General features: G+C 43.6%; 1 protein-coding gene across 5 annotated transcripts; it reads right to left on the bottom strand.

The window, feature by feature from the left end:
• Nucleotides 1-3,201: 3,201 nt before the first annotated feature.
• Nucleotides 3,202-8,877, bottom strand: LOC125538958 (uncharacterized). 5 transcript variants are annotated; one of them, XR_007296583.2, is made up of 5 exons: nucleotides 8,583-8,877; nucleotides 6,943-7,040; nucleotides 5,841-5,992; nucleotides 5,639-5,719; nucleotides 3,202-3,711 (listed from the first exon to the last, which is right to left on the bottom strand). XR_007296583.2 is itself a non-coding variant. In XM_048702279.2 (5 exons), exons 1-4 carry the CDS (start codon nucleotides 8,799-8,801, stop codon nucleotides 5,678-5,680), a joined length of 402 nt encoding a protein of 133 aa, XP_048558236.1. In that variant the 5' UTR covers nucleotides 8,802-8,877; the 3' UTR covers nucleotides 3,202-3,711; nucleotides 5,639-5,677. The 5 variants fall into 5 exon arrangements, 3 of the variants coding, with proteins under 3 accessions (XP_048558236.1, XP_087400568.1, XP_048558235.1); XM_048702279.2 differs by having other exon boundaries at nucleotides 5,950-5,992; XM_087544442.1 differs by having other exon boundaries at nucleotides 3,202-5,719; nucleotides 5,950-5,992; nucleotides 8,583-8,717; nucleotides 8,753-8,862.
• Between the last annotated feature and the right edge of the window lie 6,180 nt (nucleotides 8,878-15,057).

Genomic DNA, 15,057 nt, shown 5'->3' with positions numbered 1-15,057 from the left:
AAAAGTAAGGAATAAAAATAAAATTGGGTTGCCTCCCAACAAGCGCTATCGTTTAACGCCCCTAGCTAGGCATAAAAGCGAGAATAGATCTAGGTATTGCCATCTTTGGTAGGCAATCCATAAGTGGCTCTCATGATAGTTTCATATGGTAATTTTATTTTATTTCTTGGAAAGTGTTCCATGCCCTTTTTAATGGAAATTGAAATCTAATATTCCCTTCCTTCATATCAATAATCGCACCAACCGTTCTAAGGAAAGGTCTACCAAGAATAATAGGGTAAGAAGGATTGCAATCTATATCAAGAACAATGAAATCTACGGGCACATAATTCCTATTTGCAACACTAAGAACATCATTAATCCTTCCCATAGGTTTCTTAATAGTGGAATCCGCAAGATGCAAGTTTAGAGAGCAATCATCAAAATTACGAAAATCTAGCAAATCACACAAAGTCTTGGGAATAGTAGAGACACTAGCACCCAAATCACACAAAGCATAAAACTCATGATCTTTAATTTTAATTTTAATAGTTGGTTCCCACTCATCATAGAGTTTTCTAGGGATAGAAACTTTCAACTCAAGTTTTTCTTCATAAGATTGCATCAAGGCATCAACAATATGTTCGGTGAAGGCTTTATTTTGACTATAAGCATGTGGGGAATTTAGCACAGATTGCAACAAGGAAATACAATCAATTAAAGAGCAATTTTCATAATTAAATTCCTTGAAATCCAATATAGTGGATTTAGCAACATCTAGATTTTTATTTCTTTCAATCCCACTTTCGTCAATTTCATCATTAAGATCTAAACACTTCGAATTTTTAGAACGCCTTCTAGGTAAAGGAAGATCATATTCAGTTTCATCAAGATTAATATTGCAAAATAAATATTTAATAGGGGACACATCAATAACTTTTAGATCTTCATCTTGATTTTCATAGGAATTGGAAGAACACGCTTTAATAAAGGCATCTTTGGAAGCACGCATCCTAGCGGTTCTTTCTTTGCACTCATGAATGGAAATTCTCATGGCTTTGAGAGACTCATTGCTATCATGTTTAGGAGGAATAGATCTAAGCTTTAAAGAATCAACCTCAAGAGAAACTCTATCAACGTTTCTAGCCAAATCATCAACTTTAAGCAATTTCTCCTCAAGCAAAGCATTAAAAAAATTTTGTGAATTCATAAACTCTTTAACACTATTCTCAAATTCAGAGGGCATCTTATTATAATTTCCATAAGAGTTGTTGTAGGAATTACCATAATTATTAGAAGGATTACTAGGATATGGCCTAGGATTAAAATTCCCTCTATAAGCGTTGTTACCAAAATTATTCCTACCAACAAAATTCAAATCCATAGATTCATTGTTATTCTCAATCAAAGTAGACAAAGGCATATCATTAGGATTAGAAGAAACACTCTTAGTAGCAAATAATTTCATAAGTTCATCCATCTTTCCACTCAACACATTAATTTCTTCTATCGCATGCACCTTTTTATTAGAAGATCTTTCAGTATGCCATTGAGAATAATTAACCATAATATTATCTAGGAGTTTAGTAGCATCTCGTAAAGTGATTTCCATAAAAGTGCCTCCCGCGGCCGAATCTAAAAGATTTCTAGAAGCAAAATTCAATCCGGCATAAAAATTTGTATGATCATCCACAAATTCAAACCATGAGTAGGGCAATTACGTATCATTAATTTCATTCTCTCCCAAGCTTGTGCAACATGTTCATGATCAAGTTGTTTAAAGTTCATAATATCGTTTCTAAGAGAGATGATCTTAGCGGGAGGAAAATACTTAGAGATAAAAGCATCTTTGCACTTGTTCCATGAATCAATACTATTCTTAGGCAAAGACGAAAACCAAGTTTTAGCACGATCTCTAAGCGAAAAAGGAAATAGCTTCAATTTAACGACATCATTATTGACATCTTTTTTTCTTTTGCATATCACATAAATCAACGAAGCTATTCAGATGAGTAGCAGCATCTTCACTAGGAAGGCCAGCGAATTGATCTTTCATAACAAAATTCAACAAAGCAGTATTAATTTCACAAGATTCAGCATCGGTAAGAGGAGCAATCGGAGTGCTAAGGAAATCATTATTATTGGTATTGGTGAAGTCACACAATTTGGTAGTATCTTGAGCCATCGCGACAAACAAGCAATCTAACACACGAGCAAACAAAGAGCAAACGGGCAAAAAGAGGCAAATAGAGAGGGAGGATAGAGAGAGAGGCGAATAAAACGGCAAGGGTGAATTGAGGGGAGAGGAAAATGAGAGGCAAATGGCAAATAATGTAATGCGAGAGATAGGGATTGTGATGGGTACTTGGTATGTTGACTTTTTGCGTAGACTCCCTGGCAACGGCGCCAGAAATCCTTCTTGCTACGTCTTGAGCTTGCGTTGGTTTTCCCCGAAGAGGAAGGGATGATGCAGCAGAGTAGTGTAAGTATTTCCCTCAGTTTTTGAGAACCAAGGTATCAATCCAGTAGGAGCCCACGCTCAAGTCCCTCGTACCTGCACAAAGCGATAGCTACTCGCAACCAATGTGATTAGGGGTTGTCAAGCCCTTCACGGTCACTTACGAGAGTGAGATCTGATAGATATAATATTTTTGGTATAAAGATGCAAAATAAAAAGTAAAAGCAAAGTAAAAAGCAAAACAAGATTAAAGTGATGGAGATTGATATGATGAGAATAGACCACGGGGCCATAGGTTTCACTAGTGGCTTCTCTCAAGAGCATAAGTATTCAACGGTGGGTGAACAAATTACTGTTGAACAATTGACAGAATTGAGCATAGTTATGAGAATATCTAGGCATGATCATGTATATAGGCATCACGTCCGTGACAAGTAGATCAAAACGATTCTGCATCTACTACTATTACTCCATTCATCGACCGCTATCCAGCATGCATCTAGAGTATTAAGTTAAAAACAGAGTAACGCCTTAAGCAAGATGACATGATGTAGAGAGATAAATTCATGCAATATGAAATAAACCCCATCTTGTTATCCTCAATGGCAACGATACAATACGTACCTTGCTGCCCCTTCTGTCACTGGGTAAGGACACCGCAAGATCAAACCCAAAGCTAAGCACTTCTCCCGTGACAAGAACTACCAATCTAGTTGGCCAAACCGAACAGATAATTCGAAGAGACTTGCAAAGATAACCAATCATACATAAAAGAATTCAGAGAAGATTCAAATATTATTCATAGATAGACTTGATCATAAACCCACAATTCATCGGTCTCAACAAACACACCGCAAAAAGAAGATTACATCGAATAGATCTCCACAAGAGGGGGAGAACTTTGTATTGAGATTCAAAGAGAGAAAAGAAGTCATCTATCTACTAACTATGGACCTGAAGGTCTGAGGTAAACTACCCACACTTCATTGGAGGGGCTAGGATGATGTAGAAGCCCTCCGTGATGACGGCCCTCTTCCGGCGGAGCTCCGGAACAGGCCCCAAGATGGGATCTCGTGGATACAGAAAGTTGCGGCAGTGGAATTAGGTTTTTGGCTCCTGTTCTGAACGTTTGGGGGTACGTGTGTATATATAGGAGGAAGAAGTACGCCGGAGGTGCAACGAGGGGCCCACGAGGCAGGGGGCGCGCCCTAGGGGGGGGCGCCCCCCACCCTCGTGACCGCCTCTTTTGTTCCTTGGAGCAGGGTCCATGTCTCCTGGATCACGTTTGATGAGAAAATCACGTTCCCGAAGATTTTATTCCGTTTGGACTCCGTTTGATATTCCGTTTCTTTGAAACACCGAAATAGGAAAAAAAACAGCAATTCTGGGCTAGGCCTCCGGTTAATAGGTTAGTCCCAAAAATAATATAAAAGTGGAAAATAAAGCCCAATATAGTCCAAAACAATAGATAATATAGCATGGAGCAATAAAAAATTATAGATACATTGGAGACGTATCACACCTATTGAGCAGTATTGCAAAATTTATAATCAACCTACTCCAAGCACAATACGAAGAAAGAATCTTAATAATCAAGATACTATTCTCCCTTCTTAGTAGTAGCATTTACAAATTACTCCAATCCCCCAACAGCGAAATTAGGAGCGCAAGTATAGTCTTGTTCTTTGTTACTCTTTTGTATTTGTGAGGTTTTACCCAAATCTACCATGAGGATTCTGCCTATGAACTTTGATGTTCATCATTTTTGTCATTATTAATTTTGTTGTCGCAAGTGCAGGTTCCTCTAATTGAACAGGTGGGAAAAATTGGTGTTTCAATTAACCCAGATTGCAATGAGCAACCAATGCTTAGGTCCCATTAGCAGCTTCCTACACCCAGCCAACGGTTTGATGTAAAGGTAAAGAAAAATCTGATCAAAGTAGTGTTAAGGTAAAGAAGAACCTCACGTCAGAGATGGTCCGGCGGGCTGCTGCAGCAGCCCACGCTCGCGTCCGTGCGGCACGTCCATCAGAGGAGGAGCGGCGGCGGTGGCCCTCGCTCCTGTTGGTGCGGCGGCGGCGCCCCTCACTCCCATCAGTATAGCGGCTGGCATCCATGTAGAAAGCTCGCCCCTGCAGCGTCCCGCTGCTCCCATTCACCGTCGCCTCCCCGTCTCCTCCAGCCTCCACATCGTCCCTGTTCCGCACGGAATCAACGCCCCCTCGTCCTCCTCCTGCTCCTGCTCCTTTCGCCTCACGGCACGCACAGCCTCCGCCGGTCCTGACCACCGGCGCCTCCGCGCGGGCGAGGGGCGCAACCACCGGGCGGTCGCTGGGAGCAATCAATCAGATTGAGGTCGGGTGGCGGGCAGACGGGCGAGCCACCGCCCCCGAATGATTAGGGTTTGGTGGAGGCCCTACACTGGGCTCCATTCGAAGAGGGCGAGGGAAGGGGGAGGGGAGGGAGCGGGAAGGAGGAGACGACGCGGGTGGGGGAGGTGTGAGTGGTGGATTTAGTCGTGAAGGTTACCGCGGGGATGGGAATGGACGTGTGCGGGTGCGGCGTGCGGTGGTTCCTGTTTTGATTACCACTTCCACGATTGCGGTTGCTAAACAGGAGTTTTAATCAAACACATTTTAGTGGGCGATCTGGACCATATAGAGATCAATAGACGCGTAAGATGTTGTTTTGGATCTCCGCACTTCGTGCTTTTATAGTGGTAGTAGATAGATAATTTCTCCAATCAACATCATCGCAACTTAGCACAGTTCATTTTATTTTCTTCGGAAGAAGGTCAATCTTATTTCTTCTGACCTGTCTGCTCTATGGATCTTGGAGCTCCAAGCAGATGGACACATCCCAGTTCAGACTTCAGAGCATGTTTGTAAGCAAAAATTATACCTAACGATATAATTTCCGCAAACCTAATGCTCACGCATAAAGACTAAAAAGTTAATGGCTTAGCAGTTGATGGTGAAAGTACATTACAAGTTGGAGTTTCTAGTTCCAACAAATCCGGGTATTGGTTTCTGTCAGCCAACAGTCTACTATCATATCAACCAAGGTTTGTGCTTCACTTATGGAGGTAGCCAGTAGAATTTACTGGTGCATACAAGTGTGTTCCAAGCTATAACATTTTAATTTAGGTTCCATTTTCATCCATCACTACACATTTTAATTTCTGTTTGTGGAAAGAAATACCTTGATGATGATGCTCGACGCAGAAGAAGTCACCATCATCTAGGTTGACATTGACATACTGTTCATCCAAATCCTCAGGGGCTGCAGACATATATCTTAGTCAAGAACTCAAGATGAGTGAGAGCAATTCAGACAGAAGCTATGAGACAGGAAAGTCCATCCATGTGGTAAGTCATAGTAACCATGACTTAGAAGCCCTTACTATGTATTTAATCGTTTCAACTTCCAGAATACACATATGACAATGATTACCCTTCACCGGAACATGGCAATATCAGTATCTATATCTATGAAAAGCATGGGTGCTCCACCTCCATATCCATGATGTTCTCTAGTGGAGTTACTACTTCATACCTGCAAGAAGCAACACTTTTAGATAAAAAATGATACTGATTTCTTATTCTTATGGCATATCATTCTCCATCAAACCATTTTGTACCCATTCTATGTTAGTTTTGCAGATGTAAAGTGCAAAGGTGTTCTGGTATGAAAGATCTAACAAAGAGAGTCAAACTTTTGAATATAATTTGATGATAATGGTACATCAGCGAGAGGTTAAATGCCGCATTTGGAGTGCTAACCAAGTCTAAAAGGCAAGTGAGTCTGCCCACTCAACATGACAGAGTGTTAAGAAATGTTAATAGTTTTGGAAGGTGTTAAAATCCCCTCTGAACATACCGTTATTTCTCATGTACCATACAACCCAGAGATCTGCAATAATTACATCATCCAGTCTCAAGAGATTGACTGGTACTTCAGCAATCAAATGCAATTAGCCCCAAGTCTAGTAGGCTCTAGAAGTAAAACATATTTCTGCATAAACTTCATGAACTTGAATTGCGGTACTCTATTTCTTCTTGTCGGTGCCAATTTGCCAAGATGTGGATATCATAATAGATTTTTTTTCTTCTGAAAATCTAATCATCTACAAATTCAGTAATAGATATAAAGGGTAAATTAGCATACTGCGTTTCTAAAAAAAGGCAAAATTAGCAAGATATAATAAAGTAATAGAGGAAAAGGTAGTAATAGGAAGTAGCATATTTGTCCAGAATTCAATGGAATGTGGAGCACCGGGACACATACATGTTCAGAGGAAAGGGTACTTTCAAAAAGCATATTTTTGGTATGCTTTCTAGCTAGTCCATATATTTAAATAATCACATTTGTACTTTGCTCTCGCCATAGACCACATCAATGAGAAAGTTGAAATCCTCCCAATATTGAGCATCAAGCCATCAACCATCAACCACGTTAAGTGCATGCTTAATTAATCCCAGCAATTAGCCCCTAAAAATATGTACCGTTTCGTCCTCACGAACATTCCCTCTGCGTAACCACCACGCCATTGCTCCTCTGCCCCATGTTGCGTCCCACGCCTCCGCTCCTCTGCCACATGCTCCTAGAAACCATCAAAACAATGAGAACTTGACATAACATGGTTGAAACATACATAGTTGAGATTTCATTGATGAGGTACATTTTTTGTGCGAATGCAAAGGAGATCTAACATATTTATGGGAATGTTCGATCTTTTTTTGCAACTCCAACTGAAGAAAAAAATTTGAACCAAATACATTTACAGGAATGTTCAATCTTTTTAGCCAATCCAACTAAAGCACGTCATATCCAAATAGGAAGCACCCTAAAAAATATACTTCTATAACTTGAGCTAAAAGGTCTACTGTCATGAGTGTACCAAGAAGAGCATTTATTTTGCAAGTAGAGAGGCTGCAGGGTGCCTTGTATCCATTCAACAAAAGAACAGCAGACGATTTGTCTCAATAAGAAATATTTATTACCAATAGATCTTTTAGTGGAGGGGTAAAAATTCTTATATACAGTGGGACACTCTGGAGCACTACTGTCTATATACTTACACAAAACTTGTAGCATGTAGCACTCATGCACTACTGTCTATTAGCAAGTGTTGTTCTCTTTGATCTTTTATATGCTAAAAGTTAGATAATTGCAGTTTTGCAGAAAGCACTGCTCATCGTATATTCAGATTCTGCTTGTGTGTGATGACCCAGTTACCTACAGGGCTGGTGTGGATTACTAACAGGGTGACATGGTTAACTCCACAATCATGTTTTACTTTACTAATTCCATTTGACCAATACACAATTAGCACTCACAGAAATATATAGTGTTTCACCCAATAGAATGATTATTTTAGGACTAAGAGTAGAAGGTGGCTAAGGCATGTATTTTATAAAGTTAACATACATCAGAACTATTAAAAATCTTCAGAATTCACAGACATTGTTCTTAACTTCATTATGCAGAACTATTGTAGATGCCATTATTTTGTCAAATAGATTAACGTTTCTCAGCTATATCTAAATAATTTCATTGTGTCATCTACAAATTGCCATTACACAAAGCTGCACATATTTAGACAACCATGTGCTGAATTTTGTAGATGAAGAAAGAAAAGAAGCTAGCTCATGGAAAAGGATTTCGTTGAGCACCTCAGTGCATGGCTTCGTGGGCCTAATGGAGCAAAGATGAATTGAGTATTGAATCATTTAGTCAAATGATTATTAGCGCTGCTAAATGAGTTCTCAGTGTACAACTGTACATCCTTCAATACAAAAGAGGCAGCGGTATGGAGGTTATGTGTCCGAAAAAGGAGAGTGTGCAGAAAGAGGCAGCAGTATGGCGAGCGCCGCAACCCGGTACGCTAAAATTTAACACTGACGGCGCATTTGTTCCAGGCCAATATCATGCAGCCTGGGGTGTGGTGGTTCGGGATCATGCTCGGGATGTGGTGGCCTGCAAAGCTGGCCGGATGGCTCATGTCCCTGATGCATTCACGATTGAGATTCAGGCCATGAGGCAAGCGGTTGACTTAGCTGCTCGGCTATCAGATGATTAAAATCGTCATTAGGAATAGTTGAGCTTCAGTGTACCAAGAAACAACTATGTAAAAGAAACTTACTTGGTTGTACGCTCGCATTTGGCCGCTGGGAAGCAGAAGAGGAACGGCGACTTGCGGCTCGAAGGGCGCGGCGGGCGGCTCCGTCAGCGGCTCCCGCGGCATCGCGGCGGCGTCCCTGGCGGCGGCTCCCGCGGCATCGCGGCGGCGTCCCTGGCGGCGGCTCCCGCGGCTAAGAGCGCGACGGCTCCCGCGGCGACCTACGGTGAAGGGTGGCTCCATCGGTCGATGGCTCCCGCGGCTGCCCTTCCGTGCTGTGAGGTCGTGCGGGCGTGAGGAGTGGGCGATAGGTCGTGCGTTGTTGGCATCTCTTTTTTAACTGCGGTGCAGTGTTAGTGGCTTATTAATGCGTGATGGCGGTGTTAAACACTGAAGGATTAAGGACCATTAGATCTTATTGATGGATGGACCTGATTGTTTGGATCTATCCTTTTTTTTCTTTTATAGAGGTAGTAGATCAACCAAATACTCACTCTGTAAACTAATATAAAAACATTTATATCACGAAAGTAGTTATCTAATCGCTTTTTTATTAGTTTTACGAAAAGAGTGCCTCATTCAGTCATGCGACAGAAAGAAAAGTCAAAGATGCTGAGAGGCTCTTGTGCATGCAAGCTGGACCCACCTACCAGGACTCGGTAGTCGATCGCTATCATGGACCAGTTCTTTTAGGCGGCTTAAAAAATAAGTTGCCTCTCCCTAGCTTAAAAAATAAGCCATCATTTAAGTTTGTTAAGACTTCTAAATTAATTATCTCATAACTAGTTTAGAAGTCCAATGAATAAAAGAAGCGGCTTATGAAAAAACTGAGGATGAGGCGGCTTATTTTTTAAATTGCCAAAAAAACTGGACCCATATATAAAAAGGCAGAGCTTCCCTCTTGCTCCGGATGGTCAGGAAAACAAACGCTGACTTTTGTTCGTTCAACGACAGCCGCTCAGCTGAAACGTAGCCTCCAGAGTCCGCAAAGTCTGCGGACAAATTAGTCACCGCTACATTTCTACGGACTGGCTTTTGACTCGTCTACGCATGCCGATCGAGCTTTATGCACACAGGTACTGGTCGCACTGGGCGCAGCGACCAGCGCACGGGTATAAATACGGCATCGGTGCAGTGCAGCTGTGCAGGCATTAGCTTCTCCAAGCACAGAAGTAACACACGCATCCTTCCTTCCTTCCTTCCTTCCTTCCTTGAGGCTTCAACTATGGCTCTCGTCAGGAACTTGGCTGCGCTCCTGTGCGTGGTGCTCGCCTCGCTCGCGTTCGTCGCGCAGGCCGTGCTCGCCGCCAGAGGTATGTATCAACTCTAGATTTTACCACTCCTTTTTGTTCGAATATAAACATTTTTTTTGCATGTCTGACGTGATGTCCCGCATGTCTAATGCTGCAGGTGATTTAAGCAACGTGAAGCGAGACGGTGTGAGGGGAACCTGGGCGTCCCCTTCCTCAGGGCCTGTCCTGACTTTTCTGAGGCCCGGGGCGAGTTTCAAAAATGAGCCTCATGAAGAAAGACATTTCTTTTTGAAGGACATAGTCAATAATTTCATTCATACTGATATATATCATAAAAGTTTATCGAACTTCAAACATCTAACTAAACAACAGTACCAAGAATTCATTAGCAAATACGATCTCATAATACACCAGGGACATGGTAAATTTTAGCAAACAACCAACAAAGCTTTTTAGGTTATACGTATACTGCAGGAAAGGAGGGGGGACAGCTGAATCATTGGAGGAGAAAAGTAGAAATTAAACTAGCCAATTCCAAACATCTTCGACCTCGCTCCATCCTCAATTTCGTGTTTGAGAAACCTGTATAGAAAGAGAAGACCAACTAGTGAGCTAAAATTATATAATTGAGTACAAAGATCAAATGGAAAACAGACTGAAAAGTTACTAGAACTTTTTGAGGCGGTGTCCATCCTAGTTGCAAAGCAAACATAACTGATGTGGTTCGGCTGGCCTACCCCCTGCGGCTGCTCATAGGATGTGACGTACTTATAGGTAGCGTGCTGCAGAAAAAGAAAAGAGAAATTCATAAGGTACGAGTAGTAGTGATGAAAAATTTAAGAGTGATCAACGAAACCAATCATAATCATTGCTAGGTGCTTCGGAAGAGGAGCGGAACGGAGAACGAGAAAACAGATGCGGGGAGAAGAAACAGCGGCTGTGGCGTTAGCCCCTTGGTTAGATCGATGGAATCCGAACTCTACTTGAAGAAACGATTGGCTGACCAATAAAATGATGGGATGTATAGCGTACGTACCACACAGGTTGGGACCCCTCATCAGGTGGGGTCCTAGGGCGTCGCACTTCTTGCCCCTACCCAGGGCCGGCCCTGCCCTTCCTACCAGGTGCGGCCGGGGCCGCTCCCGCGCTATCCTCCAAAGTAGTCTGGAGGCCAACTTATACCAAGAATGGGAATACAAATATGCCGGTCAAGAGTAATTTAGTTATTTGTTACTGAGCAGTGAGCGTTCGCTGCCGATATAAAAATACCAAAATGCACGATTGTATTTGTATGTTACTCCATCCGTCTTATCTAAGATGTTGCTACAATCATATGCGAATAAACAACACGGAGCAATGTGTGTGCCATGTCTGGAGACTGTCCGACACTGAGTCTATTCGGGTCATGTTCAAGCTATTACTATTAGAACCATGACATGAAACATGTCATTGTGTCTGCCCGTGTGTTCAGTGCTTTCCCTCGTGAGCACAAACGCCGGTTTCATAGTGTTTGTGTGAGCCGACTCTCGTTTTCTAATTTTGGAGCTCTACATCTCATCCAAGTAGCTGAGATTTGTCAACGGGTCCTTCTGAGACTTCCATCGCAAACCGGTCCGAGGCAACCTGTGAACTTGTCCCGTTTGAATCTGTTCTTCTTGCTTGTGGATGTCCAAGCGATTTGTCGTATATGGCTATGTCCGCGTTTTGGAGATGATTTCATTGCTTGGGAACCAAAGAAGAATGACCAATTCACAGTACAAAGTGCTTACTGGCTATGTGATAATGCGCCGGCTATGGTGAGCTTTGTCTCAGCTACTGCTACTACGTTTCTAGTACGTACTAGTAGCTTTTTTTTATAGCTGCCCGAGAGCTCTATGCTCCTTTTTTAACTTCCACAAGAAGCGCCCGTGATGGACACAGGAAGGTTTGGAACCTAATTTCCGCGTGCCAAGCCCCGCCTGAAGTTCTCCCTTTTGCTTGACGTGCTGCAACAATTTCTTTGGCAACATAAAAAAATAAATAGTAGAGGACTTTGGAGATTCAAGGTACCTCCTAGTATGTGGGAGAGAGGGTGAAGACATTTTTCATGTCTTCTGTGCTTGTGATAATGCGCGCCGGCTATGGTGAGCTTTGTCTCAGCTACTGCTACTACATTTCTAGTACGTACTAGTAGCTTTTTTTTTTCACTCGTCCACGCATGCCGATCGAGCTGTATGCACACTGGTCGCACTCGGCACAGCTACCAGCGCACGGGTATAAAATTGTAAACCATATTTGAATACAAAACATTTTTTGGTATTCGAAACAATATTCTAAGTTTTTAACTGGGTATCAAAAAGAATAATAGAGTAAAAAAGGAGGGAAATGAGTGAACGAAAAAATAAAAACTGTTCCTATAGCTAGTGGAGCTACGGACACAACCGGCAAAGCCCACGCCTAAGAGCATCTCTAACAACCGCGCTAAACAAGCGCCGCACCGCAAATTTAGCCATTTTAGCGCGTGCGCAACCGGTAGAGTGGCTCCAGCAGGCGCGCAATAACCGCACGCAGCATATGAAGTTGGGCGCGCGGTCCGAATCGCCAATACACGAGCGCTCGCGCCGCACTCTCTCCTCCCCACCACCTTCACCCTACGCGCGCCGGCGCCGGCGAACTGGACCCGATGGACGCACGCGCCGACACCCCGCTCATCCCATCCTACAGCCGCGACCCCTCCACCGCCGCCGCCGCCGCCACAAACCCTAGCGCGGGGAGCGTTGGCCTCGCCTCCGCCGGAGCTCCTCCTAGCATCGGCCTCGCGCGCGGTCTGTTCATCCCGCCGCGGATGACCTCGGCGGCGGGTGGCGTCGCGCCGGCGCGGCCCCGTGCCCCCCCCCCCCCCCCGAAGCTCCCAAATGCGGCGCGGCCGAAAAAGGGCAAGACATCCGCAAAGAAGAACAAGGCGGCGGATGGCTCCGGCACCTCGAAAACGAGGAGGAAGAAGCTTGCAGGGCGTGTGACGGGCGCGGTGGCTACCGAAGCGCCGGCGAGCTCACTCGTTGAGTCGGCGGCCGACGCGCACAACGTGTTCGACGATATGCCCCAAATGTAGAAAAAATTCCCAACTTTTCTTTTCTTGTTATTTTTTGAATGCGTTCATATAGATAGCTTATTTGCATTGTTCTATATATTTCGTAGTCTCAACAATGATGCATACATGTCAACTATGGGTGTTGGTTCTAACAATTCGCATTGGTCTCAAACCAATGACATGCACTTTGATGACCATGAGTTCGAGGTGGATGAGGATGGTGAGGGCATTTTCGACGCACCGAAATGAAGAGCGGGCAATTACACCAGCGCCGAAGACATCTTACTATGCAATACTTGGTTGCAAGTGTCGAGGGATCCATCCGTTGAAGGTGATCAAAGTAGAGATGCTTATTGGAATCGGATGAACGAACACTTTGATGTTCGCAACGTGAGTGGAATTGACCGCTCCGAGCGATCTCTTCGGCGGTGGTTGACAATCAACAAGGATTGTCAAAAGTGGGCGGCCGCACAAAAGGCGGTTGACAAGTTGAACCCAAGTGGCACCAATGAGGACGATAGAGTAAGTGGCATTTCATCCATGTTCATCATACTTGTTGGTGTTTGAAGTGCTAACTTGTTTTGTTTTCATGTAGTACAACATTGCACAAAACTTGTTCAAAGGAGAGGAGAAGAGGACCAAGAAGGGGAAGATCAAGAAAGGAAGGCCATTTACCTTGCCTCATTGCTATGACGTGTTGAAGGATGATGAGAAATGGAAGAAGCGTGATGATTTGGATGATTTGGATTTGAGCAACAAACGCAAACGAACAATTGAGTTGGATGATGATGATGACGAGGAGGATGCATCAAGTGATGACGGGAAGAGAAGCCCCACACCCAACTCGGTTTCATACTCGAAGCCAAAACGACCGGATGGGTGCAAGAAAGACGCAAAATAAAAGAAGAAGAGGAAAGGAGATGATGAGCTCAAAAATGCTATGGAAGCTATTGTGAAGGCAAGAAAAGAAGCCAACAAGATGAGGAAAATGGCAAGGAACCAAGATGCCGCGGCCGAGGAGAGGAGGTTGGTGGCCGAGGAGAGGAGGGTGGCGGCCGAGGAGAGGAAGGTGAGCAATGAGGAGCGAACTAGATTGTTGGAATGAGAGAAGCACTTGTTCTTCTTAGACACATCTATCCTCAATGATGCGCAAAAGGAGTATATCAATCTTTCCCGTGAAGAATGTTGGAAATATGCCCTAGAGGCAATAATAAAAAGGTTATTATTATATTTCTTTGTTCATGATAATTGTCTATTGTTCATGCTATAATTGTGTTATCCGGAAATCGTAATACATGTGTGAATACATAGACCACAACACGTCCCTAGTGAGCCTCTAGTTGTCTAGCTCGTTGATCAAAGGATAGTCATGGTTTCCTGACTATGGACATTAGATGTCATTGATAACGGGATCACATCATTAGGAGAATGATGTGATGGACAAGACCCAATCCTAAGCATAGCTCAAAGATCGTGTAGTTCGTTTGCTGTAGCTTTTCTGAATGTCAAGTATCATTTCCTTAGACCATGAGATTGTGTAACTCCCGGACACCGTAGGAGTGCCTTGGGTGTGCCAAACGTCACAACGTAACTGGGTGACTATAAAGGTACATTACAGGTATCTCAAAAGTGTCTGTTGGGTTGGCACGAATCGAGACTGGGATTTGTCACTCCGTATGACGGAGAGGTATCTCTGGGCCCACACGGTAATGCATCATCATAATGAGTTCAATGTGATCAAGTGGTTGATCACGGGATCATGCATTACGGTACGAGTAAAGTGACTTGCCGGTAACGAGACTGAACAAGGTATTGGGATACCGACGATCGAGTCTCGGGCAAGTAACATACCGATTGACTAAGGGAATTGTATACGGATTGATTGAATCCTCGACATCGTGGTTCATCCGATGAGATCATCGTGGAGCATGTGGGAGCCAACATGGGTATCCAGATCCCGCTGTTGGTTATTGATCGGAGAGTCGTCTCGGTCATGTCTACATGTCTCCCGAACCCATAGGGTCTACACACTTAAGGTTCGGTGACGCTAGGGTTGTTAGGAAGACTTGTATGTGATTACCGAATGTTGTTTTCAGAGTCCCGGATGAGATCCCGGACGTCACGAGGAGTTCCGGAATGGTCCGGAGGTGAAGATTTATATGTAGGAAGTTGTCAT

The sequence above is a fragment of the Triticum urartu genome, chromosome 2A (assembly GCF_056163025.1).
Source record: "Triticum urartu cultivar PI428250 chromosome 2A, HENAU_Tu73, whole genome shotgun sequence".
NCBI classification, from domain to species: Eukaryota; Viridiplantae; Streptophyta; class Magnoliopsida; order Poales; family Poaceae; genus Triticum; species Triticum urartu.
This window is presented reverse-complemented; position numbering and strand designations above follow the sequence as displayed.

Excerpts from the sequence above, each read along its gene's own strand:
- LOC125538958 (XM_048702278.2), bottom strand. The coding sequence starts at position 8,801 with ATGGAGCCACCCTTCACCGTAGGTCGCCGCGGGAGCCGTCGCGCTCTT. Across the intron at positions 7,041-8,582 it reads AAATGCGAGCGTACAACCAA|GAGCATGTGGCAGAGGAGCG; the intron begins GTAAGTTTCTTT and ends GATGGTTTCTAG. Across the intron at positions 5,720-5,949 it reads AGAACATCATGGATATGGAG|CCCCTGAGGATTTGGATGAA; the intron begins GTGGAGCACCCA and ends ATATGTCTGCAG.